The following is a 27,849-nucleotide window of genomic DNA, read 5'->3' as shown; positions in this document are numbered from 1 at the left end:
CAGTCTTCAGGCTGCAAATGGCCATCCTTCACTTATAAAGCTGCAGGATCAGTGCTGTGGATCAAGGAGCACCTGGCAGCTTGCCTAAGCACAGCTCTCAGGTAGGCAGTAGGGATCCAGTGATCCCAGAAGGGTTTAGTACAGCATGGCCTGCCACTCTTGGGTCCCCTAGAGTAAGGAGAAAGAGAGGAAGATCTCCCAAGTATCAATTGAGGCAGCAGATCTAGCTATATCCTCTGAGAAACAAGAGAAGTGCCACTAACCAAAGACATTCTGCTGGCCTTTTCTGGTACCTTCTGTTTTACCCTGCCATCTCAACATCACCACGATCCTTCTGGAGAGAACTGGCTTTGCCTGATAGAAGTATTCCTGATGTGACAGCAGTATTCCTATGCTGGAGCACTCAGTGAGGGCTCTCAAGCTGCTCTGGCAGTGCAACACAATGTCTCTCCACCACTTTGCTCACAGGAAACCTGGCAGCAGGATTCAGCTTATCTGCAGAGCACTTTACATGGCAGCAACAGCACATGGCTCGTGTACAATCTGCAAGCCCTGGGACTGTTTTAGTTTATGCTGGGCCATGCAGATTGTGGTCAAGAAAGAACAGAAAGTTTATTTAAAGCCAGTTCTGTCTTCCACCTCTGGGAGAAGGAAGTATGCCTATCATTTATAGGAACAGAAAATGTCTTCTACTGCCATGAGAATTATCAGGGTCCCACAGAACTTTCCTGATTTGGAAGGATTGGCCATCGCACTCTTGAGAGTAGTGTTAAAAATGGGGAAAGAAAAAGTTGTCACTAATATGTGGGGATATGCAGGACAATCTGGGAATTGCTCCCAAAAGCTCAAAATAAAACGCCTCCTCCAGCTGAGAACCAACCTCAGTTATATTCCCTAGCACTCTGCCTAGTCTTTCAGTAAATGTGCAAGTCTCTTTTCTGGCATGCCTGCTTAGAATCTAAGAGGTTTTACTCTCATGAAGCTTTTCCTTCACATTCAGCTTAAATGTGCCATTTCTGGAAGTCATCCCCTTGTCTTTCATACTCTAGCGAGCAAAACAAGTGTAAATTAAACGGAAGACACATGAAATCTTTATAAAGTCCTGTGTTTCCCCTTGCATGAAAGTTCCTTCTCTTTGGAGTAGAACGGATCTTTATTCTATGCCATATTTTTCCCCATCAGAAAATGAAGAACATAAATTTTCCTCATGACTTCAGTTTAGCTTCATCAGCAGCCCCCTGCTGAGCTAATTCATCCCAACAAGATTTTTCTTTTCCGTTTTTTAACTTTTTTTTCCCCTCTGAGTTGCTGCTCTTTCTCCCCTCCTCCCAACAACTGAGGTACAGAAGGAGTGGAATTAGACAGACAGAACTTATTATCCAAGAAGCTGCAACTTCAGATCGGGAAGGAATAATATTTAAAATATAAAAAGCAAATTTTATCAAGCCTTTTCCTCCCCAGAGACTGCCACAAAAATATTCCTTGTTTGTCGCTGAGAATGAACCATTTTTCTCTTTCATTTCTGCTTTCTGTCACATATTTCATTTTGGCTGCCCCTTCTGCCTTTCAGCTCGGGACCTAGCCTGCTAATGCAGAATCACAGATAACTCAACAACAAAATGCCTGTATTATCTTTTTTTCCTATTTGTCTGCCAGGTAATTGCAACCCTAAAAGCTTTAGCATATTTACCACAGAAACATGTCTCTCTCGGAGGATGGGACTGTCATCAGGTAGAATATTTCATTTAATAAGCCTCTTTGGAGGTACAAACTAGGGTTGGGGATTTTTTTCTGGCCTCCTTCAGAGCAAAGGACAAACAGATAAAAATCAGCTGCTGCAGTGCTACACTGTCAAAGTTCCTGTTCCTGTGCAAATTAACTCTTCCCAAGCTCCGAGCTATGGAGTGCTTCGCCACTGGGATGTTTATGAAGTAGGAAAAGGGTCAGACAACAGTTCAGGCTATTTTTTTTTTTTTTCAAATACTCTCTCTGTATAAAACAGATTTCTGTCCTATTTACAAACAGAGCAACTATCTTGCTTTTTCTGTAACCCAGCTGAGGAGCTGTGCACAATGCCTGGACAAATTTTCATTGTATCAGTCATCAGGAAGGATTACATTTTCCCTCTTGCCCCTGCTTCACAAAATTACAATAACAAAAACAGGGCCTGAGCATTTCTAAATTCAGCTGTCCTCTAAAGACAAATGTTTTTTTTTTTCCTTCTATTTTCCCTCACACATGGCTGAGCTAGAACTGCTTTTCTCAGTCCTTACGATGTCGAACAAAGCTGAGTGATACCAAAGAGAAGGTCTGAGGAGAACATCTATGGAGGGAGCTTGTGTCTTGGAGTCAAAATGCAAGCAGGAGATCACCTTCCAGAGTTACGAGAAGAGGCTTCCTTGCTGAAACTGTTTTATAGACCAAAGGAGATAGAGCTCATTCACACATTTTGCTTTGAGTGCACCTACACAGAACTCAGAAATTCCATCCAAGCACATGACATACCTGCAGTTAAAATCACTAGAAGTGGGAATCGTCAGTCTCTGACAGGTTCTCAGTCCAACCCTAGACTGCTGACAATACTCATTCATCCCTACCAACAGCTTCCCACATAGAGAAAAGTGCATTCAGCCCTGCCAGGCTGCCTTATGCAGAGCTGATGGGAGCTAACAAGAATCCTCCCACTGACTCCAGTAAGTTTCACAGTCTGTGTGGAAACTACTCCTTGACAAAGCATCATCCGCATCCATAAAGTTGCTTTCCTGTGGGCCAACCTTGTTTTTGTAAAATCCCTGGTTTCACCGACCAACAAAGGCTGGAAGATACAGCCAGCGTATAGATTACTTAGCTTAAGGTCCTCCTGAAACCAAGAACCTACTTACATTGACTTGGAAAAAAAATATGAGCTCTCTGTATCAAGTACCTCTTCCAAAAGCAGAGAGAAGGAAGTGCAGACAACACCAAAAGGCTTCCAGAATTGTAACTCACAAACAGTTTTTTTGCAGCAGTCAATATTTTATGGCTATTTACAAATTGACAATAGTTTTCATTGCAAGTAAACTCCAAGAGTGAATGATACCGTTTTCTCTTACCACCAACAAGCCTTTCTAAGAGTCATTCCAATTCAGCATTAAGGGATGACTCTCATTCATTTACAGCAACGAAGGAAAATTCCTGTAGATAAAGTACTTCACCTAGTAATGTGACTTGAGCCCAGTGTCTTACCTGTAATATCTGGATTGAAGGTAGGTAGAACACACAGCTTTAGACACATGGCTAGCTGATCCAAAGTCTATGACCTTGACCCTATATGGCTGTCGGGATGGATCTACCAACATGATGTTCTCTGGTTTAAGATCAGCATGAATCAGTCCCAAGCTTTTCAACTTCATTAGGGCAGTTGCTACCTGCTGGAGAATTGGTCGAATGTACTTAAGGGGCAAGGGACTGAATTTGTTTTGTTTTAGGAAATCATAGAGGTTCTGCTCTAACATTTCAAAGACCAAGCACGTGTGATTCTTGTGCTGGAAGCACTCATACGCACGGACGAAGTTGTAGTCATCTGCACTTTCTGTGCTCAGCCGAGCCAGGATGCTCACTTCAATCTGGCCTTGCCGGGCATAGGAAGGATGGTTCTTTAGGATCTTGATGGCCACAATCTCATTAGTGCCACGTTTCCAGCATTTGACTACTTGTCCGAAGGTTCCCCTGCCAAGAAATTCTAACACTTCATACGTGTTGGTCATGGAACAGAGCACCTCATGTTGCACCAGCTGGTAATCCCCTTCGCTGTTGGAGCCACTGTTTTTGGAAGTGGCCGTGGAGGTGGTGGCGGTGGCTACAGTGGCCCCACTGGCATTGTTCTGAATCATTGGTGGATGCTCTTCAATGATCTGCACGCTGCTCGTGTTCTCTATCTCCTCACTCTTTCGCTTAAGTCCACATTTTTGGTAGGTGTCCAGAAGGCTCACAGTGCTGCGTCGCATCAGGTTATGTGGCCCGCCCAGTGTTTGCCCAGACACTGCCACCACACCAGAAGTGCTGTTGGCAGACGTCACCACGATGTGCCCCGTGCTTGCTGGGAAGATGATGGTCTGTTCGTAAGGGATGCTCGGATTGGGGATCTGGAGGGAGGCGTTGACGGCGGCTGCGGCGGCTGCTTGGGAGGACTGTACGTTCTTGCTCTGGCTGTAGACTTTGCTGTGTGTGCCGTACCCAGTCATATCCCAGTTCGAACTTGGCTCTACTTTCAGTTTCTTCACGCTACAGAAGGCACTTGACTGAAGGGTGTGAGGAGAGAAAACTTGCACATGCGAGGCCATACCTGCAATAAAATATCAGAGTGAATCCAGAGTCAATATGCTTTCCCCAGGTTTTGTTTTTTTTTTTCATTTGTACAGAGGCAATAAGGGAGAATGGGATACAGATTTCAGATGCAACACATGCACAAAAATGAAATTCTTCCAGAATATGTATTCATCACAAATAAAATATTATGCTCTAAAATAAATCATTACTCCCAACTGAACCATACTAGCAAACACCTAGCAAAAAACAAATTCTGTTCTCTTGCTCTGCCCCTTCCCATTTTTAATAATGAGAACATAAATGTTATTTTTTTACTCCTTTGCCTGAGGAGACTCCTATTCCCATTGTCTCCAGGAATACATCTACATCTCTTTTGCTGATGTAAAATACTGCAAAATATTCTGCCTATGGAGGCCAAATCGCAAATCCTCAGGCTCCTTATGTATTAAACAGCTTGGTGGATCTGACCTTAGACGTCTGTTTACTCCCATAAAGCCACTAAGTAGCTTCTGGCTTGCGGAGAGCCAGGATGGGACCAGAAGAGGACACACCATGACAAATGGAGGTGCGCTGGCAAAGCTGAGGAGCCAGAACAGAAGCAGCAGATGATGTCCCAGGTTGCTTGCCAAGTCTGTGTGTGGGAATCGTGTCCAGAGCTTGTTTCTGCTCAGGGACACTGATGATTGAGTTAGACAATATGATCTCTACCACACGCTCTCAGTTGTCTCAGATTTATAAGATTATGTTCGTCTATTCTTATGCATAGTGACAACAGCATCATTGGAAAGCAGATCTCCTGGAAGTGAACAGTGTTGTTAATAATACAAGGTGCAAATTAGCTTGTGAAGGAATCAGGTCCATTTAATTTTTAAGAAAAGAAAGGAATCTCTTCTACTGTGTACTTCTTTGGCTCTGGAAAAGATAATGACCTTCTACACCTTTATTCAAAAAAAAAAAAAAAAAAAAAAGGGAAAAAGAAACCCTGGGGTGCATTAAAAAGAGCGTGGCCAGCAGGTCGAGGGAGGTGATCCTCCCCCTCTACTCTGCCCTGGTAAGGCCTCATCTGGAGTACTGTGTCTAGTTCTGGGCTCCCCAGTACAAAAAAGACAGGGATCTCTTGGAAAGAGTCCAGTGGAGGGCCACAAAGATGGTGAAGGGCCTGGAGCATCTTCCCTATGAAGACAGGCTAAGTGAACTGGGTCTGCTTAGTCAGAAGACTGAAAGGGGACCTGATCCAGGTCTATAAATATCTAAGGTGTGGGGGGCAGAGTGGCGAGGCCAGACTCTTTTCAGCAGCGTGTGGAGACAGGACAAGGGAAAACGGCCAGGAACTGGAGCATAGGAAGAAGTCCCGCACAAATGTGCGCAAGAACTTGTTTACGGTGAGGGTGACGGAGCGCTGGAACAGGCTGCCCAGGCAGGTCGTGGAGTCTCCTTCTCTGGAGATACTCAAGACCCGTCTGGACACCTACCTGTGTGACCTGGGGTAGGGAGCCTGCTTTGGCAGGGGGGTTGGACTCGATGATCTCTGGAGGTCCCTTCCAACCCCTACAATTCTGTGATTCTGTGAAACCCACCACCTCATAATCAAAGTCAAAATAAAGCATCATTGAGACAATCCTACTGAGAGATCTGGGTTACATTCCACTGAAACAGAAAACGCTCCTATTCCGAGAGTGCTCCACAGAGAAGAGGATGTCTAAGTCCTGACTTGCAGCCAGCTCTCCCTTCCGAGGGCAGGGATGGGGCTGCTGGGGCTAAGTTATCAAGAACTGTACAAAAATCTGTGGGGATTCCTACGGAAGAAGCCAGTGCCTGGCTGCAGTTAAAGCAGGAGGGCATGCCCTTTGTCAATGAATCGTGGAATTCTTAAGAGTTGGAAGGGACCTTTAAAGGCCATCTAGTCCAACTCCCCTGCAATGAACAGAGACATCCACAGCTAGATCTGTTGCTCGTGGATGAGGGTGGGGTCCCCATGAACCATCTCCACGTCCCCATGTAGCCACATAACTGCGATGGCACAGCAGGAAGAGCGCTTCCTCCACTCCAGTATCACCCCTTCATCTGGTTTCACCACAAATGGCAAAACAACCAACATTTTTGTCTGTTGCCAGTTTTTCTTTTTAATAAACCAGAACAACCAGGGAAAAAGAAGACAATATGCTGAGCTAGCATTGTTGCTGAATTATTAAGCACAAACATAACCTTGAATTGTTTGCAACTTTAACAAGTTAAAAGCTGAATTAATGTTTCAGCGACAAAAACACAATAAACTTGGTAATGCACATGGATAGCTCCTTCACACAGGGATTTGACAGTACCAAACTGTCAGCTCCCTTTCATAAAATAAGGCCATGCTCCACTAGCCTGTGTTCTTCTTAAGTTGGTATGGAATCTATATGCACACATACACTCTCATATACATATACACTCATACCAGCAAACACTAACATACGTGCATGCTGCCAAAGCTGGGTGACACAGTCAGGCAAGCACACTCAATTCTGGATGCTGTTTGCTGCAATTTGTATGAATTACCCCCACCTCAACCTACTGAGCAGCAGTTCCCAAGGTCCCTGCCCTGTAAGTGCTTTCTCTCATCCCTCCTCTCCTCTTGAGGTTGCCACAAATGCTGAAGCACGCAGCAAACTCATAGAGCCACATCAATATCAGTCAGCTTGTCATCCTGGGCACCACTGTTGTATGTGAGTAAGCCAGAGCTGTGTTTGTTTTCCCATAGATTAATCCAATAGATTAAGAAGAGTCATGGTGTTCTTTTTAGTACAGAACCAACCTTTCTGGAGAGCGGGGTTGGCTTGATGTATGTTTTCCCCCTGGATGTGAATAATAAAGCAGACGTAATTGGTAACATATTGTGGACCTAACTGAGGTGTAATTTATAGCTTTATGGCTTTCATTTCGTGGTGTGCTTGAGCAATATCTCTTCATACAAAATAAAAAGGGGAAAAAAAAGGATTGACGCAGAAGAAGGAGAGAGTTTCATCTCACAGAGTCCCCTAGAATGACACCAGAAGAACCAATCGCCCCCAAATTAAAGTCTGGGATATGAAGAGCAGCAGCTGCAACTTTCTTAGTGCTGCTGTAAAAATCAGGATAATCACTACCATTAGGAGACAGACTTTCAACTGGTGCAAACTGGCAGAGCTCCAGTCAATATCAGCTGACGCTAAAAACAAGGTCAGCAGTCACTCAACATCGTCAACGTCAGACGGCTGCCTGCGCCCTCATTGAAACGAGTTGTTGTTAGGATTTGGTTCTCACATCAACAACAAGCCCCTCGCTGTCCTGTCGCATTGTTTCTGCAGGAACAGGGTATGCTGTTACCCAAAAACAGGGGATTGGAGAAGGCAGCACAGACCGTGGGTACTGGGAGGGCTGTGGGCTCCACTGCTGCCACTGCCACCCTTGTCATAGGTCATACATAATCACAAGAAAGATTTTTTTCCCCTGTGAAAGAAGGATGAAATTTTCTTTCTTCCATTCAAAATGATTTTTGCTAGTCTGAGGTTTTAGGGGACATGTCATAAGGAAAATAGCTCAGCTAGCTCTTCAGCATAGTCCGACACCAAGAAATTACAGTCTGATTGGCAGCTTGGTGATGGGAAAGGAAGGCGTCTGCAGCTAAGTCATTTTTATTGCAAATCTGCCTGTGCAGCTAATGGGAGAAAAACACAACCCTAAATTTCCCAAGGACATTACCAAACCGTGCTGGTGGTATATTCTTTTTTTTTTTTTTTTTAAATTATCTTTATTCCATAGCAATAGTAGCAATAGTAGTAAATGTGAGTAACAGTCGGATGGCTTGTTACAGGGATCAAATTCGACAACGCAGCCTGTGATACAAATTACAGTTTCAGACCTTTGATTGTGCGAGGTTTGCCATGACCTAGTGAGGAGATGGGATGGCTGCAGCAGGAGGGCAATGCTTGCTGGTCCATCCCCATGGCAGTGATTCCCTCAGCATCTCAGAGCTGGTGTTTGGGAAAGGAGCATCCCCACACTTGGGCCCAGGGAGCACGGGGCTCAATTTCATACCCTGCATGTAGTGAGTCTCTGGGCAGCAAGCTGGGCAACGCATTAAATAAAATTGATAGTTCCTTTCTTTAATAAAGATTTTTAGGGAGCCATTTAAAGCTCTCACACAATTGATAGTGACTGGATTTAATGGGGCCTTCCCCTGTCCTTGATGTGACTTAGGTAACTCCTTGCAGCATCCACATGAGCTGAAGTATGCAGTGTGCAGTGAGGGGACGATGCTAAAATAGACCGAATGACTTTGATTAAAAGATTTGATTTTTCCTTCTTTCCCAAAAACTCCTCCCACATCAGCTTGCATTTAATAATAATTTAGCGGGTGCTATTTACAATTCAGATGGCCTTCTTCTGCGTGAGCACACAAATCCCAGAGCCACCTCACCAGGACTTCCAACAGGTTCCAGGAGAGCAAATGAGATGAAGTTCCCTATCTACCCACCTCACCCTAAAGGGCAAAAAATGCACTGTGGGGACTAAAGAAAGAACAGTTTGAAAGTCACTGATGTTTTCTTCTACTTTACTCAGAGCACTTAGTACTGATTTATACAAATGGCCTTTGCAGTAGCAGGAGACCCAGCCCCTTCCCTGTATGAAGCAGGCAGTAAGACCTTCTGGAGCACCTGCAGAGCTGCCAGTGCACTGTAACCAGAGGCTGCTTGCTGACTGCTAGGAAAGCGACAGCCTGCTTGAAAAATACTGTAAAAAGCACAAGGCGTGTGTTCAGCATATAAATGATGCACACAAGACACTCCTGAAATAAATATCTTTCTCTTCTCCCCAGAGAAACGCAAGCCTGAAAACTCATATGCACACCCAGATTACGAAGGCAATGAAAAGGGGATCTGCCAGGTATGCCTAATGTATTGCACCTTCAAAATCGCCATGTCTGAAGCACCGTATTCTTCTTCAAGGTGGCCTCTGTGTGGCCTTTTTAGAGTCCCCAGTACCACACACTTCTGGAATTTCCTTCAGATTGACATCCTGCAAAGGTACACAAACTCCTTCCCTCGTGCTAATAATGTTTGGAGAAACCTCAAAGAAGAGTTCAGGCCCCAACAGCCTCAGCTCCTTCCTGTTATTGGTGAGCAGAAGATGTCTCAAGAGCTCTCGTTCCAGGTGAAAATCCCTCTGCCTTTCTGCTCTACTTTTCCCGTCCTGCTATTAAAACTGTTTCATCCTAATTAGATTCTTTAGTAGATTCTTAAATGCTTCAGCAGGGCATAGTGGGTCTCAAAGATGTGACAGAGCCTGCCACCTGCACTGCTCTGGCTTCATGTTGCTCTGAACTGCCACGTTCAATCCACATCCTACAGACAGGGGAAGAGCACTTTTCGACCCATAGAGTAGCCATAAACGCAATCAAATGATCTATTTGAACAACTCTTTCCTCCCACCTCCCTCCCACCTGCACAGTAGGTCTCACCACAGCGAGATGGCAGGAGACCAAGACCACCTTCACAGCCCTGTATCATCTGCAGCACCTTGCTTGCCGTTTCACAGCCTGCACTGCAACTTTCCTACTTAGCCAGATAAAAGCTAGCAACAAGGACCACAGGCCCAGCTAGGCTGCCAGCAAGCACCACCTGGACAACAGGGTGGATGGCACCTCGGGTCTCCAGTGGGCTGAAGTCTGGTGAGATGGCCTCTCACCCCTCACAGTGCAAGATGTGCACATGCACAGCCCCCACAGGGGCAGCATCTCTTCTCCCAGGACTATGGCATGAAGACTGTGAGGTGGGAGAGCTATGCATACAGGAGCACACCCAGAGCCCCAGCACATCCTGCACATAGGGATGGGACTGCACCACTTCAGTAGGCCCCACGTTGGAAGCTCAAACACAGAGGCTACTCCAAACCACATCCATCCATGCCCACACCTGGTGGGTCACTGGACCGTGCTGTGCAAGCTGAATGCAGACTGTGGGCAATTCAATGAGCCTGCTATGCATCTGAAACACCATACTCAAAGGAATTAGTGAACAGAAGCCATCGCCAACCACAGCCCTTTCTCTGAACCATCTGTGCTGTCTTTTATTTTGGCTCTGTAGACCAAAGTCAAGTCCCTGCAATATCAAGCTCTTCACTGCTCATTCACCACAATCTCACATCTTACCACTACAAACTCCACTCTTCCATATCCACACTAAGCCACAAAGCCCTACTATTAGATATTTTCTGTTATCTACGCTTCCATCGCAATTCTTATTCATCCCTTTGATGTGGGTTCAGGTGCCCATGAGCCTGAGTAACAGTCTGTGGGCTCTTCTGACATATTCCTGGGTTTTAGCTTGAGAAAGAAAATCTGAGACAAATATATACGCTTAGATTTAAGTCTTTAATTACACTTCACTGAAGGATTCTGTCGGGGTCACCTCCATTCCCACTTTAATGAATTGCAATAATAACAAGAGATATTATAGATTTCCTCCGCAAATCCTGTGGCTAGTTTATGTTTCCCATTACAGTTAATTAATGACACAGCACCTGAGAACGCAGGTTAAAATATTCTTCACCAGAGGCTCTGCTGCCTTGTTATTTCCCCACCAATGCTGCAGCGACTGACCTGACACTGAATTCGAGGCCTTGATGTGAGAAGGCCCAGCAATACGGTCCGTGCTACCCCAAACTGGGGAGATAGCTTCATGGAGTTAAGCCCAGCACAATCAGAGCAGAGGAAAGCTTTCTCTCCATGAACAGCCCTGCTCTGAGAACCTCACTCTGGGAGGCAGAGGTGGGGTGAGGAAGAATGAAAAAGGTCAAGACTGTGGGATTGATGGCAGAAGCTTAGAAGCTTTGTCTGTGGAAGACAATGAGGAATTCCTAACACAACATCTTGCCAAAGAAGTTCATCTTCCCAGCTTCTTGCAGAGGAGCAGGCAGAGATGAGGCCAGCACCTCTGCAGGCAGCTGGGGCTGAAGACAAGGTGATAGGACAGCCATCAGTTCACATGCTCAAGGAGCAGGACCATGGTGACATTTGCAGCACTGCCCTAAATGACGTATGGCATGCTTCCGTAATCCTCCATAAGCCTCGGCCAGCTCCTCCAGGCATCCAGAGAAGATGGGAGGGAAAGCTATTGAGGGATGACAGAATCACAGAACATTCTGAGTTGGAAGGGGCCTACAAAGATCACTGAGTTTCAGAAACGTTTTTTGGCTTCCCCACTCTGAAGACAAAATGATGTCAGATGAAATTGACAGCTATTTGGATCCATGTGCCAAGTAGGACTTTTTGGTAACAGCATATATGTTCTGGTCAACCTTCTCTTTCCCATCGTATGGCCTCTGTGGAAGGAGAGTGGAACAGTAACCACAGCATGTCTACAGAACCTGAAGTTTCCTCTGGAGAGTTCTATAAGATGGACTGAGTAGTAAATACATAACTTGTATTGCCTTGCACTCCAGCTTAGCATGTGTGCAGGCCCATACTTTCAACCTCCAAACAGATCTGTAATATGAGAGTCCCTGGGCTCTTACAATCTCCATCTCTGATTACTACTTGCTGACAGAGCTGCATCCTGAAAGCAGAACTGGAAATAAGAAGGCTCTCAATGTGACTCTGCTTTCCAGGCAGTGTGGCTCACATCACTCAGCTGGGTCACTTCAGTTTCCATCTTCAAAACAGGGGATGACAACATCACCCCATCTTACAACGGAAACAGAGAACTGGCTTCATTTCCAACCCCAGTTCCCTACTTGGCCATCACCTATATAAGTTCCCAAAAATGGGTGTCAGGGGCCCTGGGAAAGGAACCAAAATGAATCAGGTGTTTCCCTCTGCTGCCCTGCCTTGTGCCCTACTCACCCATGCAGCACTGGCACACTTGTGGCTTCCCTCAACATCTACCTAGTGGGAAGGAGACTTGTTTTTTTTCCACAGCTGCTGCCTCCCCATCTGGATGAATTCCCACCTGTAAATATTAGCTTTGTAATGTCGATGACTCCAACATGCCCACAGTTCAGTGAAGCCACAGGCTGGCACCTCGCAAACTTCGCTAGTCAGAAGCAACCCTATTTGTGAAGGCAGGACATGGGCAAGGCTTGTTGGAGTCTCAGGCTGAGCCTCTCATTCCCACAGGATTTTTTTGTAAGTGTTTCATTTGCAAAGAGGCAACTGCATGACATTCAGTGCTTGCTTTGTTTACGAAATCTGAAACTCAGATCAAGCACTAGCTGGGCTGAAAAGGTCAGTTTGCCTGTTCACAAAGTCCCTCTCTTTGTTTCATTTCTGTCAGGATAAAAACCTGTTGGAGAGAAACAACCCTCTGGTGAGGTTTGGATAGAATACACAGGACCTAGGCTGCTAAGGAAGATGAAGATGCAAGAAGAGTGGTGGGGAACCTGGGCAAGGAGCTCTGCCACATCACAAAATTGAGGTAGACAGATTCAATGATCTCTTGACTACCCCAAAGCCAAGGTTAACTAGCTCACCTCGCTTCTGCTGTAACATCTGTTCCTTTCAAATGAGAAAGACCAAAGACATGATTTACAGCACCCTACACTGAGAGCTATGGGGCATTTCAGAAAACTAAAAAAAAAAAAGAAAAAGGCTACTGCAGATTGATTACTTGACTGGCATTTAAATTAGTTACAACAATTCAGTATATAATCTGTCTTCCACAGGGACAGAAACATACATCCATCCAGAAAACAGCCCTTCAGTTCTGAAAGAAAACACACCTTGAGTATTAGTTTTTCACTAAGTCTTCCAGATTTTAGCCTCTCCACTGCTCAGGGCTAAGAAAACCTCCTAAAAGTGAAAACAATGGCTGAACAGTCACAAACCATTTTGCTGTTATCAACGGCTTTTTGCTTTGCATTCTGAATTGAGAGTATGAAACCAAAAAATGTATGAAATGGCAAGGGCTGGGGTCTCCAGCACAGCTCAAAAGCAGGAAGGGCAGATGTACGTGGTGGGCCTGAGCTGCCAGGCCCAGCCAAAGACTGGTGAGGTAGTACTAAGGTTAGGGTTTGAATGTGAACTCTTTCCTCCTCAAAAACCAATTCAGTCATCTCTTTACTTCAGACAGCATCTGAAAAGTGTAACCCTACAGAAAAGTGTCACTTAATTCTCTCGAGCTCTTCTATGCTGAGAGCACCGAGCTGTTCACAACGAAGAAAGTGACACAGGGCCACGGTGCTCTCCATGACGACACTCAGCGCTAACAAGCGTATCCTTGGGAACCCTTGTCATCATCCAGGAGGCCCAATGATTTATTCTGCTTTATTTGAGGCTGCATTGATCTCTGTCATACAAAACACATGACCACTCTCCGACACATAAGCACACGCTTGCACTTGAACAGCCGCAGGACAACCCATTGTAGGCAAATCTCCTTCAGAAGAAACAAATGAAGCTACTCCACTACCTCAAGCAATCCCAAGAAAGTGCTTCTGGACATCGCCCTGCTTCACACTGCTGGCAGAACCTGCCCCACACTTTTTACAGCAGCGTTCCCTTTAAGCAAGGTCCAATAGGACAGGGTCAGTTCAATCTGCAGAAAAGAATCATGTTGGGCTAAGGATGGCTAGCCTGGGTGATGCACAAAGCTCTTGCTAACACAGAAAGAAAACTTGATTTAGGCATGGTGATAAACTACATAAAGCATTTCAGTGCCTTGAAGAGTAAAGATCCAAGAGCTCAGGAAAGGGTATCTGACATAAGAAAGAAACATATAAGGCCTTTGTGTGTGATGAAGAAGCTCAGGGATACCAGTAACTGCCTACTCCCCCCCATCAAAGCTCTGAAATAGAAGAAATCAAAGGAAGCCATTAAGAGAAAGAAAAGAATAAAAACCTCTACCTGTACCAGCAGAACTCCCTATCTACCATCAGTCTCTCCCCCAGGTTTCTCTTTTGTGTAGGATACGATTTCTTATTGACGTATTTATTTACTCAGCTTTACAGTGTTTAATGCCATAGCTGTTAGGCTTTTTGCACTAGCAAGACTAAAGAACAATGGAGGAGGAACAAAACTGAACTTGGAGATCCAGTATGACACATACCAAATGCCTTCTGCAGAGCATGCTACAGTTGTGATGGGCTAGAAAGCGGGACCGACTTTCAAAAGCAGGGCCCTAGGCTAAGATGGCCCCACCATCAGACTGGCTGCACACAGTCCAGTCAAGAAAAAGCAAGCATATGATATTTTTGTTGGAGAGTACAGTGAAAGAGAACCCTTGAGGTAACTTCCGCTTGGTGATTTACAGATGTTAGACAGAGCCATGCAGAGAGAGACAAGGGCACCTGAGCATGCCCCAACCCACATAAAACTGCCTACACTGGTCACTGCCAGTAACTTCTGAGTGGCACTCATGGGCACAGCACAACAGCTGAAGCCAAACCCTACAGAATCAAAAATCCAGGTCAGAAAGAATAGTTAGCTACAGACAAGCAGGCTAGCTAAACAAAGGTGCTGTCAGGTCTCTTTCTCATTCATGGTCCTGTATTTCTGAACTGACATATCACTATGTATTTTGCAACAGAGTGTTATCCAATCTCTTCCATAAGCATCTTCTTGGCACGACCACAGCTGTTTCTGCAGCCATGTTCTTTTAACCCACAAAAGCCAACTTCTCCTTTTCATATACCAAAGAAATTAGAGAGCTTGGGCTAGACACAGTGGGAGAAGTTCAACACCATCAATGCAATGCTGATACCACAGCCAAGCTGCCTAGTCTCACCTACTGTCTTTGATCAACAGTGAAAACAAAGTCTGGCCAAACTGAGTCACAAGGAAAGAAGAGTTTCTGGGAAAGCATTCTCTGTATGAGTTTCTCAGAAGATGAAAATACACTGCTGATTCCATGGATCCAAAAAACAGATCAGCAAGATCTTGTGGTAAATCACAAGAGTTTTTGATAGATCCATGAGAACTTTGGGCTATGTCTTATGTCTAACACAAGAATGACTGGAGAGAAAATCTGCCTGAGGTGGACCTGTGTTGCTATAGCAATTATATATTAGAATCCCAGTAAATAATGAGAGGGAATAACTGCCAGAAATGGCTAAGGGAATTTAGTACCACAAGCCCTGTGAGCATTCATGAGGCCTTGTGCACTCAAAACTCATGGAAAGCTTTCAAAAACTTTCCTAAAACAAATATCCCTGTGGATGAAGAGACTGGAAACCAGACTCATCAGAAATACATCAACTAGGGAAAGAATTTCAGTGGGAAGGAGGCCAGCCTACACCCTATTTAAACACCCAATTCATTTGAAGTTTGCAGCACTCCTTCATGGACATAGTCTCTGGGTTTGGTTGTTATTCGTATCTGAAAATAGCCACACTTCCCTCTTTAGTCTTCCTGGGCTCATGGGAGACTGCAATGAGTCACCAAAGGACCAGCTGAATCATCCAGCCAAAGCTTGGGGAGAAATGAGAAATTGGTCATCACATCCACAATTAAAATGTGGATGACGGCAGCTGTCCTAGCAACCAACCGTTCATGAAGCAGCATGGGCTAGAGAGCCCGGCCACTATAGCTGTTGTTTTAAGCTAGATAAAAAAAGTCATAAAAGAAACCAGTGCAATGCCAAACAAGCACTGGCCATTGGTTCCGCACCTGACACAAGGCCCTTCTCCATTCAGCTTTCCTACCCCAGTCACATCAGGAAACAGGGAGTTCCTTACCTCAGAAGTTCCCTCCTTCATCTTCCACATCCATGGCAATTTCTAGCTGGTTTTCAGACTTCTACACTTAAGTCCCAGTTCATTTCATTTCTTTAGCGCATCAACAAATCTCAACAAAAGCTGTTTCAGTACACAACCTACCTGAGGGCCAAATAGCTGTGACCTTTAAAGAACACAGGTCTGTAATCCATTTTGATGTCTATTGTTTTCAGAACAAAAGAGAGCAGGGCAATTGCTTTTGTGCACAGAAAATGTATTTACCTAACAGGCTTTTTATGGTGATCACAGAAGTTTTTTTAAGTTCAGTATTCAGGACCCGGGGAGACTGCTAGCTCACTCAGTGTACACAATGCACCATAACCTCACATTTCAGCATCCAGCAGATGATGCTAGTCCCAACCTACTGCCCGGCCCAATTGAACATGCATCACCAGCTCACACCATCAAGCATGTCTCTGACACACCTGCATAGATGAAAACGCAGAGTGGAACCTCAAGTGCCAGCCATACAAGTTTAAAACAGACACATTCATATCAGTGCCTACAAAATCAGTGTCCCATGACACAGAGCTTGTCTTAATCTCTGTTCACATTTATGGTATTCTGACAAAAATAGAAAGAAAAAGATACAGCTGAGTGACAAAAAATCACTGGGGGCTATGGAAAGCCCTAATATTAACTATTATGGAAATATTTACTTCACAGAGGAGACAAATAAAAGAGGGAAGATGTAGCTCTACAGCAAAATGAATAATAGGTAGATCTCCAGGGAACATCTGTTCTCCCGTGTTGTCATGGAAGAATAACATTGACTTGAAAGGACTGGAACACATTTCACAGCTGCTCAGGGAAACCCATCTCTGCACAGCTCACCATCGCTCCCTCAAATGCACTGCCAAAGCTAAGCGACCCCAGAGCTTTATGGACAACTCATGGGGCAAGTGAACAGTACACGGCACTGAGGGACTGCATGTGAGATGGCATCAGATTTCCATGAAGCTGTTCTGTATTTCCCAATTGTTGATGCCACTCTTGTTTTTTCTCAATCCTTCCCTCCAGTCCAACCCTGAGTTTCAACAAGGCTACAACGCACCTGTGCCTCCACTCTCAGCCCTCTGTACCTTCTCTCCTTTTCTCTTTATCAAAAAAAGAAAGAAAAGTAGAGTCAAGAGGTTTGGACGGGCATCGGCAAGCAAAGGACCAACAAGCCAGTGTAACATCGGTGCCTTAGGGAAGACAGGTGTCAAACAGCAGCAGGTATAATGGGACATGCTCTTTTACAGGCTCAGCAGTAGAGACACTGAGCTGTTAAAACGAAATGATAACATACCTCCTGCTCTGCAGGGACAGAAAATAAATATGAAATTGGATCCTTGCAGCACCACTAGATGCCCAAATTGACCCTTGTGCTCCCTGCTCTGCCTGCTCCAAGAAACAGGCTATTCCTGGAGGAACCCTAAAAACTAAAGTCCAAGCAAGTGTTCCGAGAACCCCTCACTTCCTGAAGGCATCACAAGCAGCTCAATGAAGCAGCCCCCACACCCGGCACCCTTGAGTCCCAGCACCACGCGCAGTGCAGTAAGCAGAGCGTGTGGCTCAGCACATGCAAGCTACAGTGAGCTTGTCAGACTGCGCAAGACATGAATCACAGGGATTGCCACAACAGCAAAACAGTGTGCAGCCCTGCAAAACAAACAAAATCTGAAGACATCCCAAAACATAGATTTAAGTAAAAGGCCACTCTCCTGGAGCTGTCAGGTTGTTACACTAAAGGGCTTGCTTGAAAAATTATAACGTGTATATATATATATATATATACACACTCTTCTGACTTGTGATACTTAAGAAATGCTTCCGCATAGGAAAAAGCAAGAGCAACACTCAGGCTCTTACCATGAGGCACCCAAACCCTGACCAAAAAGACAAAAAGACACCTGGTATGCTGGAAGTGAGAACATATTTGTAGCAAAGGCTGCTCACTGGATGCAGAGGTTGCTCAGGGTCTTCTCCAACATAGCAAGAAAGCTATGCTGGAGAAACAGCAACACCTCTTCCTGATCATGTCCTACAACAGTCCTCACTGAACTCACGAGGCTGAAGCATGGAGGTAATTCTGCAAGCACACTTGAATGGTCTCCATGGTGCCCCTAGCCTCCAGGGGGCCACCTTTGGAGGGGATGTGAGACAACCGCTCCATCTCCATCCATGCTAAGGCACCAGGAGAAACCATTCTTCAAGGCAGTCAACAAAGAGACCTGTCGCTAATAATGAGTGGATGTATATATAAACTTGTATATTGCAGTAAAGTCAGTGAGGGCTAGTGACCATTTCACTGTTCTGTTTCCGTTTTTTAATCATCTCTCAGTGTCACCTCTTAGGCTACAGTCTTCCAATGCTGGCAGACATGCCTCACCTTCCAGTTTGTGACTGCATGACTGTGACCCAAGGAGTGAATTAGGCAGGCAAAAGCAATGAGGAGAGGCACAAGGCCAGTTTCTTTCTCCTAGAGGACCAAGGCCAGTGAATTCAGCTTTTCCAAGTTAAGACAGTGCCTGCATTAGAAAATATTCTATAAATTCTTCATTTAACTGTTCCCCGAAGGCAGCCGGCTAGACCCTCCTGCTCCAGGCATGTGGGGCTGTGTCTGAGTTTAAGCATATGAATTGTCTTGACTGACTGCAGGAGGACAACTCATGCATTTAAAGCCAACCACATGTGTAAGCGTTAGCAGGATCAGCACATTAGTCATCTTCCCTTGTTTTCTGCAAGGGGTTCTGAGTAGAAAAAGAAAAACATAAAAAAAGCAAAAACCCCCACAAAACTTGTCGATACAGTTTAGATCCCAGAGTCATACTTGAAGCTAAATTAAATCCCTCTCTCCCACTCTCCCATTTTTAAACTGAGTAATTTTCTACCAGTTAAGTCTGCTGAAGCATTCAACTGATTTAAAAAAGAAATCTCAGGGAAGGGATGGTCTAGGGAACAGATGCTAACTCCACAAGCTACATACTCACAGAAGGCCCATGCAGGCATTCCACAGGCTCTCCAGTCCTGCATTTTGCCTTGTGGACTTGCCCTTCACTTCTCTCCCCACGACCAGTAGCACGCACATTCAACACACTCTGTGGAATCACAGAGCTCATCTGCTCCTGTGGCACACTGTCCACCTGGAGTGAAAAATCCGCTTTGTAACACGTTGTTGTTGCTGCGGCCAATGGTGATGTCACAGACCGAGCATTGTGACTTCAGCTGGGGAAAAAGCAGCGGGAACAGATGAACTCCAAAAATAAAGATATTGTTTTGATGTAAACAGCCTTTGCAGCAAGAAAATAACATTAATAGATATAAGATAAATAGCTTTCTCCAGGCAGAACTCTCAAAGTCCCGAGTAGGCACTGAAAGGTTTTTCCTTTTATTTCTGTTAAGAAATGCAGCTGTGTTCGCTTTTGAAATAAACGTTTTCTACCCCTTCTTTAATTTTGTTTTTAATACCTTAATGTCTCATCATTGTCCCAGAATAAGCAAACATCATCACTGTGCAAAGAAACAAACTCAGGAAATAACTCTGTGTGTTTCCAACATGCTCCATAAATCCACAGGCAGCTTGCAAACGCCGTCTGGGTTCCTGGGTGAGTGCTGTTGTTTTTCATAGAAGTCACGTATTAATGCATCTTGGAAAAAACCTGAGCCCCGTTCAATTGCAACCCTTCCACCTTTACACTGAACACCAGAGGTTATAATTACACCCAGGAGCAGGAATAAATTAAAACAAGTGCTGGTGCCACCTCGTACTCGTTTTCTCAAAGAAAGGTGATCCCTTCTACCGTGTCCTATGCGCTCTGGCCCAACTCAGAACAGATCTGGCTAGTGGCAAAAGGGCAAAGAGCAGGTTTTCATGAGACTTTTTCAGACGTCAGAAATGAAGTAGTGCACTCCCTGCCCCAGCATATAGCAGGTCTTCAGAGGGGTCGTCACCTTCACCAGCTCCCTTCCACTGCCCAGAATCTCTCGGCTCCGGGGCCCTGCAAGCTCTGCAGTGGCAGCAAGGAGGTAGGGTGCATGCACGTCATGGCTTACATCCTTACCACCCCTCCATCACAACGGTTATTTGCCAAGCAGCAAATCGCAGCAAAGCCAGTATCCTCCTGTTAGGGTGCAGAATGCAGGAGGTCTCTGCAGAGAAAAGATTCCAGCACAAAGCCGGGTTTTCCTCCCTGGGATTCAGCCCTAAGCACAGGTACAGCTGTGAGGTGACTGAAGATGCCCATGCCGCTGCTCGGACTCTTTGTGCTGGCGCATGCAGCATGAAGCAGCACTGCAGGATCACAGGCCTCTCACTCCTTGCTCTCAGGGCCCTCAGCTCCACCCTGACTTCACCTGCATGGTTTCAACAGAGCTGGGCAGGGCTGAGAGATCCCACCCAGATCTCTTGCCATCATAAAGTTTGAGGTGAAATGCTGCCCTGTGCAACAAGAGACGTGATGAAATAAAAACGAAAATAAAACTCTTCACTCAGAGAGTGGTGAGGCACTGGAAAAGGTCACCCAGAGAAGCTGTGGGTGCCCCATCCCTGGAGCTGTTCAAGGTCAGGCTGGATGGGACCCTGGGCAGCCTGTGCTGGTGGGTGGCAGCCCTGCCCATGGGAGGGGATTGGGACTAGGTGAGCTTTAAGGTCTGTTCCAACCTAAGCCATTCTGTCATTCTGTGATACTATAAAGTTATACACTTAAGTTCAAATGTGTGTCTTTTTCTGGATGAGTCAATAGGAGGGAATGTGAAAGGCATCTGCTATTAAAAAAAAAAAAAAAAAAAGAGCAAGCACAAGAAATAGAAAGAGAAACTACAATTGCTTAAAAACAATTGCCTAATGCTTGAACAGCCATAATAACCAGCCAGTGCTGGCAGACCAGTGTCAACATTAACAAACCTTTGTGAAAGCTCACATGCAGGAGGGAAAACTCTGCTAGGACCTCATTTATCAGCTTCTCAGGGGAGAACACAAATAATAAGCAGTTCCCTCTCCAGTGTAACCTAACAGCATCATATCTTTACAAAAAAATGATGCTTGAATATTCTTTCTGAAACATACACTTGCTACGCACAGTCAAAATTAAAAGGAAATACAGGGCATTTTTAAGAGAAACTCCATGGGGAAAAGCAACTGTAAAATAACCAAACATCAATTATGAAAGCCACATCAAGAAGACATACATCCTAGTTTGACTCACAGTGCAGGCAGAAAGCAAGCAAGATTCTTAACTTGTAACGCTCAATGAACATTCTCGGATGCTGAAGTGTAACCCTTTAAAATCAGTGTACCTATGTTCCTCTGTCACATCAGAAATCTCTGCTCTCTGTACCCATCCCATTCACAGCACCAAAGTGTTTAGCTCACCCTTACGCTAAGTCAGTGCAGAAATAGGTACAGGCCCACTTCTGCTGCAGCGTACATCACAGCCTCCCAATAGCTTGGTCACCTTTAGTGTGATGATGATTTCTACTTAAAACCCTCAACCAGAGCATCTCCTCCCCTGCTGTTGCTCACACACAACTCCAAACTCGTAACAGGCTGTGGGCAGTGCCGTTTCATTTTACCTGAAGAAACACATATGGGTAGAAAGAAAAATATAAGAAAATGAGAAAAAGTAGAGGGATTTGGGGATGATTCTGCCAATGAGTCAATGTTGGGTCATTTGCCCAAGTTTAACAATGTCAGTCTTGCGTGGTATGAAAATTTCTCTGGGGCAGGACCCAGCAGAGGGAAAACCCAGAACTGTGAACAGCCAGGGTAATATCAGGAAACCCACAAGACCCACAGCAACAAGCAAGGGAATGATCCCATCCCTATTTAAAACAACTTTCAAGTCTGTTGGTTTGTGGCATTAATGTTTAATGGTACACAGAGTTATTGTAGCAACACAACATAAACTGAGTACTTGTCACAAGGGAAAAATGACATCTTGGTTTGTCTGCTTTTATTTCAACCTTGTCTTCTCTTTATCTTGAGGATCCACAAATGCTCCAATTCGCAGTGCCTGGACACAAGGCTTTAGCAGAAATACTCTTCTCTGATGGCCAATGGCAGAAGATATTTCCCTGTCTCTTCTTCCACAAACAACAGCTGCTGATTATTCCTCATGCCCACTCCACGTGACAGACAATTACACAGAAAACAAAACAGGTGAAAGCAAGATTATTTAAAGCTGCTAATCAAGAATGCAAGGCTCAGGAAACTTCAGTTTTATGGCTGCCTGTGCAACCTTCCTTCGTCCTCTTTTTCCTGGGTATTGTGATAGAGCTGTTAATTGCATAATAATTGCAGGTTATTTTTCTACAGGACCTTAGCCTCACCCAGTACACAGGATACACGGTGCTCATTTCGTGAGCAACTTTTCAGTATTTCATCCTCCCTGCATCAGTTGAGGTGTGGCCCCAAGCCTTGTTTACCAGGTACCAGTCAAACTGTTCTGCAGACGGAATTAGTAATTTACTCATGGGCTTTCCTACCATATGCATCATTAGAGTAACTGAACGTTTCACAAACATGAAGGAATGTATTTTCACAATGCCCTCATAAAGTAAGACTCTGCATTATCCATATGGCATGGGCAGGGAATTGAGGCACAGAGAGATTAACATGAAAAGCTTCCACTAATTTTAACTGTCTAACTGAAGAAGACTCTTAGGTCCCAGTTCTTCAGAGATCTGTTTTATCTGCTGCGGATGAGGCAACAACAATTTTCTCTAAGGCTTAAAACTTGGCCACGTATGGGCTAATGTTCTTGAAAACTGCAAAAGATGTGCCTGTGATATACAAACTATAGACATTTCCATGGGGCTGTTAAGGCAAGGATTGTCTTTTCATTTATTCGAACATTTTCAGTTTTTAAAATTCAGTGAAAATTTCAGTAGAGTTAGGAGTCTGCTCTTTTCTAACTACTCAGTCTGAGGTTCTCCCTGAAGGAGGAAGGAAGTTGAGGATCAGGCACTGTAGACAGGAGTGGTCATAAGTTGGATATAGAACAGAAGGATGGACAGTTATCACAGGCAAGGACTCTTACATTGCTATCAATCAGTCTTTCCTGATTTGTTAAAGGAAGATTCACAAAATCCTAAATAAAGAACCACGTGAAAATTTCAGGCAGTGATTCATCTGTGTTAAAAGCAGCAAAAGAAGACAGACAAAAGGGCAGACAGACTGACAAAGGAAAATAAAAATCATTCAATCCGTGGTGCCATCCTTCTTCAAAGAAATTATGAATGATTTTTAGGGAGACTTTTGTAGAAGTGTAAAATCCAGCCTTCTAACTGCTCACTGCATTGGATGGAAATAGAGTGGGACAGCACACAAACTGGCAGGAGAACTGCTTGCTCCCCCACCTTGTGAACATGCAAGCACAACCCCAGGATAATTCCCGATGACTCCTCTTTGCTACCAAAGCTATATTTCTGGTGAATGATGTTATAAGCTGTCCCTCACCCCTGGCACACACCACATGCACACAGAGATGAACACAGACCCAGTTTCTCTGTCCTGCACTGAGAACTCTTGCTTTATATCCCTGCTCTTCAGATTGTAATGTCTTCTGACTGCATGAGCATTGACTAATTTAGTATTTTTAATTACAGAGGGATTTACAGCACTGCACTACAGTGTTCTCCTTTATTACACCCACTGTTTCTACTGGATCCGGGTACACTCTACATACAAAGTTGTACATTAGACAAATTACACTGCACATTAAGTAAATCTTTCTAGAAACAGGATTAGAGGAAAAGGCAAATCTTCCCCATTTCTAGTGTATAAATTAATATATCTGAAATCAATGTGAAGGAAGCACTCCATGCCAATTTATGAAAAACAAAGATAAACATTCTTCACAAGGAATCAAGTTTATGTAGGAGATGCACTCTTTTTCTACTATTTTGCTTAATAAATAAAACAGCTGGTCCGAGGAATCAGGTCAATTGGTGTCTGGAAAAAGCCCCACTAAAGCTGCTATATAACCTAGTTTCTCAAGCTGCATGAGGCATCCTAATTTTGGAGAGGCAGAAGTCCATGAAGAGAAAGCCTGTATGCCTCAGCTTCTGGCACTTTGGAGTTATGGAGTCTACGTATCACAAAACGTAGCAGTAATTGAGGTATGTTGCAGAAAGATAAAGAGCTAGGCTCTGAAGGAACAAAACAAACGCACCTGATGCATTCAGACGTATGCATTAAATATAGATAGTGATCTTGGGGATGTCGATTTGTGGTCATCCAACACGAGGGAATGGGAAAGAACACGATTTCCACATGTGCTCAGGCTCCCTCCAAGCCAGCCCACATATACGGCTGCTACAGCAGGTGACATCACCTCTCCTCATAGCGCTCCACAGCCATGAGACGCAGTCCCTCCCATATCACATGGGAGCATGTATTCAACAATGCCAAAAGCCACAGATGGGCACAGAGCATACTCCAGGCCCTGCAGTGAGCTGTGGCCCCAAGAATGATTCCCACCACGCTCTCTCCTCCTCACCATCACCCTTCTCTGGAGGGCTGCAGGTCTTCATAGCCTAGTGGCCAAATAACTGCAACAGGTCCCTCTTAAGCACATAAGAGAAGGATGGCAGCAAGGAGCAAAGCACCAGTCTCACAAGGCAAGTCTAAGCCTGAGAACTCGCTACCAGTTAAACGACATACCCTCACTGAAAAGCTCTGGTCACAGCCTGTTCCATGTCCACTGCCGACCTGTCCCTAACCCCCAGCTACCCTCTCTGACCACACAGGGAGGGACACAGCTCCATGCCGTTCCCTCGGGCCCTGTCGCTGTCACACAGAGCAGAGCTCAGCGCTGCCCTCCGCTCCCTGTGAGGAGCTGCAGCTGCCATCAGGCCTCCCCTCAGCTCCTCTGCTCTGCACTGAGCAACCACAGGGCCCTCAGCCGCTCCTTACACACCCTGTCGCCCAGACCCTTCTTCATCTTTGTAGCCCTTCTTTGGATGTTCTCTAATTACTTTGTGCCCTCATATTGTTGTGCCCCAAAACTGCACCCAGTGCTGAAGGGGAAACTATGCAGAGCGGGACACTTCCCTCCCTTCACCCAGTGCTGGGCCCAGGGTATGGTTGGTCCTTTGGGCTGCCAGGGTACACTGCTGCCTTTCCTTCCACACACATCCTATAGAGACAAAGATGGAGCTAAAATAAAAAGTGACTTTCCTGAGCTTAAACAGCAAGGCAGCAGCAGAACTGGGAAATGAAACTTCCTGACCTACAACCCTAGGTTTTAGTCTCCTAAATAAGAATTCTCTTTCCTCATTAAAAAACTAAGAATGGGAGGAGAAAGAAGAATATTCTGCAAATACATTGAACTTGGCCCTTAGAGGGCTAATGATATGAAATATTACTTTTTTCCTTCTTACCTCCATTTCCCCTGATAAAGTTACTGTGACTTCAAGGACTATTCTTTTTTACTGGTCTATTTTCACTTAACCTGTTGGCTTGACATCATTTTCCTTCTGCAGCTGGAGACTGCTGTTCCCAAAGAGAAAGTTTCCTCCTTTCCTTTAACCTATCTGGTTGTCCTCTCATCACCCTAGATGGAGATCACTCTGATTTTTCTATCACATTGAGGGACACCAAAGTCCTATCCGCTGGTCTCAGCCTGCACTAAGTGAAAGCCTAAAAGGGCACCCTGGAGGTAAAACCTGGTTGTTCTCTATTAATTTTTAATTTCAATAATGACTCCAGGGAAAGGAGGGAGATATAGGTCAGAGATTTAGGGGGCTGAGTTGTAACTCAGTGTCTTCTTTCTCTTTTTTTCTTTTCTCTCTCTTTTTTTTTTTTTTCTACTGAATTCAGAATTAGAGGGTTTCCCCTCAGTATTTCTCATTTATTCCTTGAACATTACAGGCATTAGTCAGCAAACTCCTGCTATTTCTTCAGCAAGCCCCTGACACTTGCAGACTGACTAATCCCTCTCTCTGCACACTTTGGCTCCAGTTACATCTGTTGTTCTCCCATGAAGAATGGGACTCCACATTACAGGTATGGTAGTCTCTCCAAGGCACACTCCTACTACCCCACAGCCCAATATTGTTTGATGCACACAAATGAAGAGCCAGGCAGGAGGTCACAGCAAGGCCTGCATTCAGGTCACTTCTTAGCTTAGGGTAGTAGCATCCAGAATCAGGGAGCAGTTGTTGCCTAAATCATAGGAATGTGGAAGATATCATGAGTGAAGATCCAAGTATCCTGGGATATCTGCTGGCAGCCCAGCATGAGTCACTTTGCCTCCAGGTGCCTTTCCTTCCCATGATGGAGATCCTCTGTCCTTGCTGAGGTATATGATGCCTCAGCACATGCAAGGTCTCTGTTTGGCTGCTGAGGCACAAAGACACGGTGAGTAAAAATACAGCTTCTTGTGACTCAAGGCCACCTCATTAGAGCATGACAGAAAGCTCCTGGTGTCCAGGCAGGCTTGCACAAGATGTCCACTCACAGACACCCTCACAGGGGACCTCGTATGTAACTAAGGCTCAAGTAAGCACACCCACACACCTGCCCACACTGTGGGTTTGTTACACCCACCTTTCCAGGTGATGCCGAGAGCACACAGACCACTCTCACCCATCTAGGTTCAACCCCCAAAGAGGCTAGATCCTCTAGGCTAGATCATGCCCTCGGGCTACAGCAGGCACTAAGTCCCACCCCAGCAAGAAAGACACACAACCAGAGCACAGCACATCAATAAGAACTGGTCAGAAGCCTTGCCAACTTGATAGCACACAAGTCCATTCTATACATGACCCCCACCACCCACCCCACTCCCCCTGGTACCTTGGTGCCCATTCTAGAAGGGTCTTCTGCATCGCCATGTAAGGAGGTAACAAAACAAATCGCTGGCTCCAGTGCCACACTCCCTCCTGGCGGATCTGTTTCTCTCTTCTTAACTGTTTCCAAGTGCCTGAGTGTTTTATAATCCCCACTGAGCAGTCCTTTAACTCCTTCCTCACTGAGCCCTTCCACCCTTCCTCTGCACTCTCCTAAAAGACAGAAAAAGTCCTTTAGGAGGGCGAGGGAGCACAGAAAGCAAGTGAGGGGGCCTGAATCAAAGAAGGAACAACGGAATCAAATTGGATGTACAAGAGAACCAGCACATTACTCATATCCCCAGCCTTCACTTACGCAGACAACTGAGTCTTCTATTAAGATTTTTTTTTCTTTTTCCTATGGACATTTATGTACAGTAGAGGCTTACTTATTGCTAATCTCCTCTTGCTTATTCATACCATGAGGTCATACGTTTCTGCTGGTAACACAATTTTAAATGACACAGCAGCTCGTTTTTTGAGGTCTGAACTGAAAGCACTTTCTTAGATCATAAGCAAATATGAGTAGATGGCTTCACACCCAGTGTCACCACCAGCCCAATTCAGGCATACTGCAAAATCCTAGCAGAACTGAGTGCAGGTATCACTTTGCTGTTGAAAGGATCTTGGACATCTCAGGAGGGGCTGCATGGAGGAGCTCAGGTAGAGGGACACAGGACTTTGAAATAGCCCTGAAGTGTACCAGTGAGAGCCACATTTGCTGTTGGTGTGTTAAAAGCTGTGTAATGTACAGCTCTGTTGTGTGTGTGCACAGCTCTAAGTGCAGATTACGAGGAGAGGGAGATGCTTGGCCTGAGATATGAGCAGACCCACAGGACAAGGCTGCCCACAATAACCACAACGTCCTGCAGGTTGCTCTGCACCAAGTTATGCTGGTAACACAGTGTGGGGGGGGATGAGTGAAGTGATTCCACAGCTTTGGATTTCACAACCCTGATGACGTGCAAAGTGATGTCACACAGAACTCCAGCGTATACT

General features: G+C 45.1%; 1 protein-coding gene and 1 long non-coding RNA gene across 6 annotated transcripts in view; both read right to left on the bottom strand.

Annotated features, from left to right (window-relative positions):
- Positions 1-27,849, bottom strand: part of HIPK2 (homeodomain interacting protein kinase 2) — a 134,074-nt gene that overhangs the window by 89,442 nt on the left and 16,783 nt on the right. For all 5 annotated transcript variants that reach the window (XM_085228372.1, XM_085228390.1, XM_085228380.1 and 2 more), the window contains exon 2: positions 3,226-4,324. In XM_085228372.1, coding sequence (XP_085084498.1) covers positions 3,226-4,324 — 1,099 coding nt within the window. The remainder of the gene's footprint in view (positions 1-3,225; positions 4,325-27,849) is intronic.
- On the bottom strand, positions 22,016-27,160 carry LOC146545338 (uncharacterized). Its single transcript, XR_014884467.1, has 2 exons — positions 26,819-27,160; positions 22,016-22,140 (listed from the first exon to the last, which is right to left on the bottom strand). It is a non-coding gene; the product is annotated as an uncharacterized LOC146545338 (long non-coding RNA).

The sequence above is a fragment of the Meleagris gallopavo genome, chromosome 1, assembly GCF_905368555.1.
Source record: "Meleagris gallopavo chromosome 1, MGAL_WU_HG_1.1, whole genome shotgun sequence".
Classification (NCBI taxonomy): Eukaryota; Metazoa; Chordata; class Aves; order Galliformes; family Phasianidae; genus Meleagris; species Meleagris gallopavo.
The sequence above is the reverse complement of the archived record's forward strand: the minus strand, read 5'-3'. Positions and strand labels throughout refer to the sequence as shown.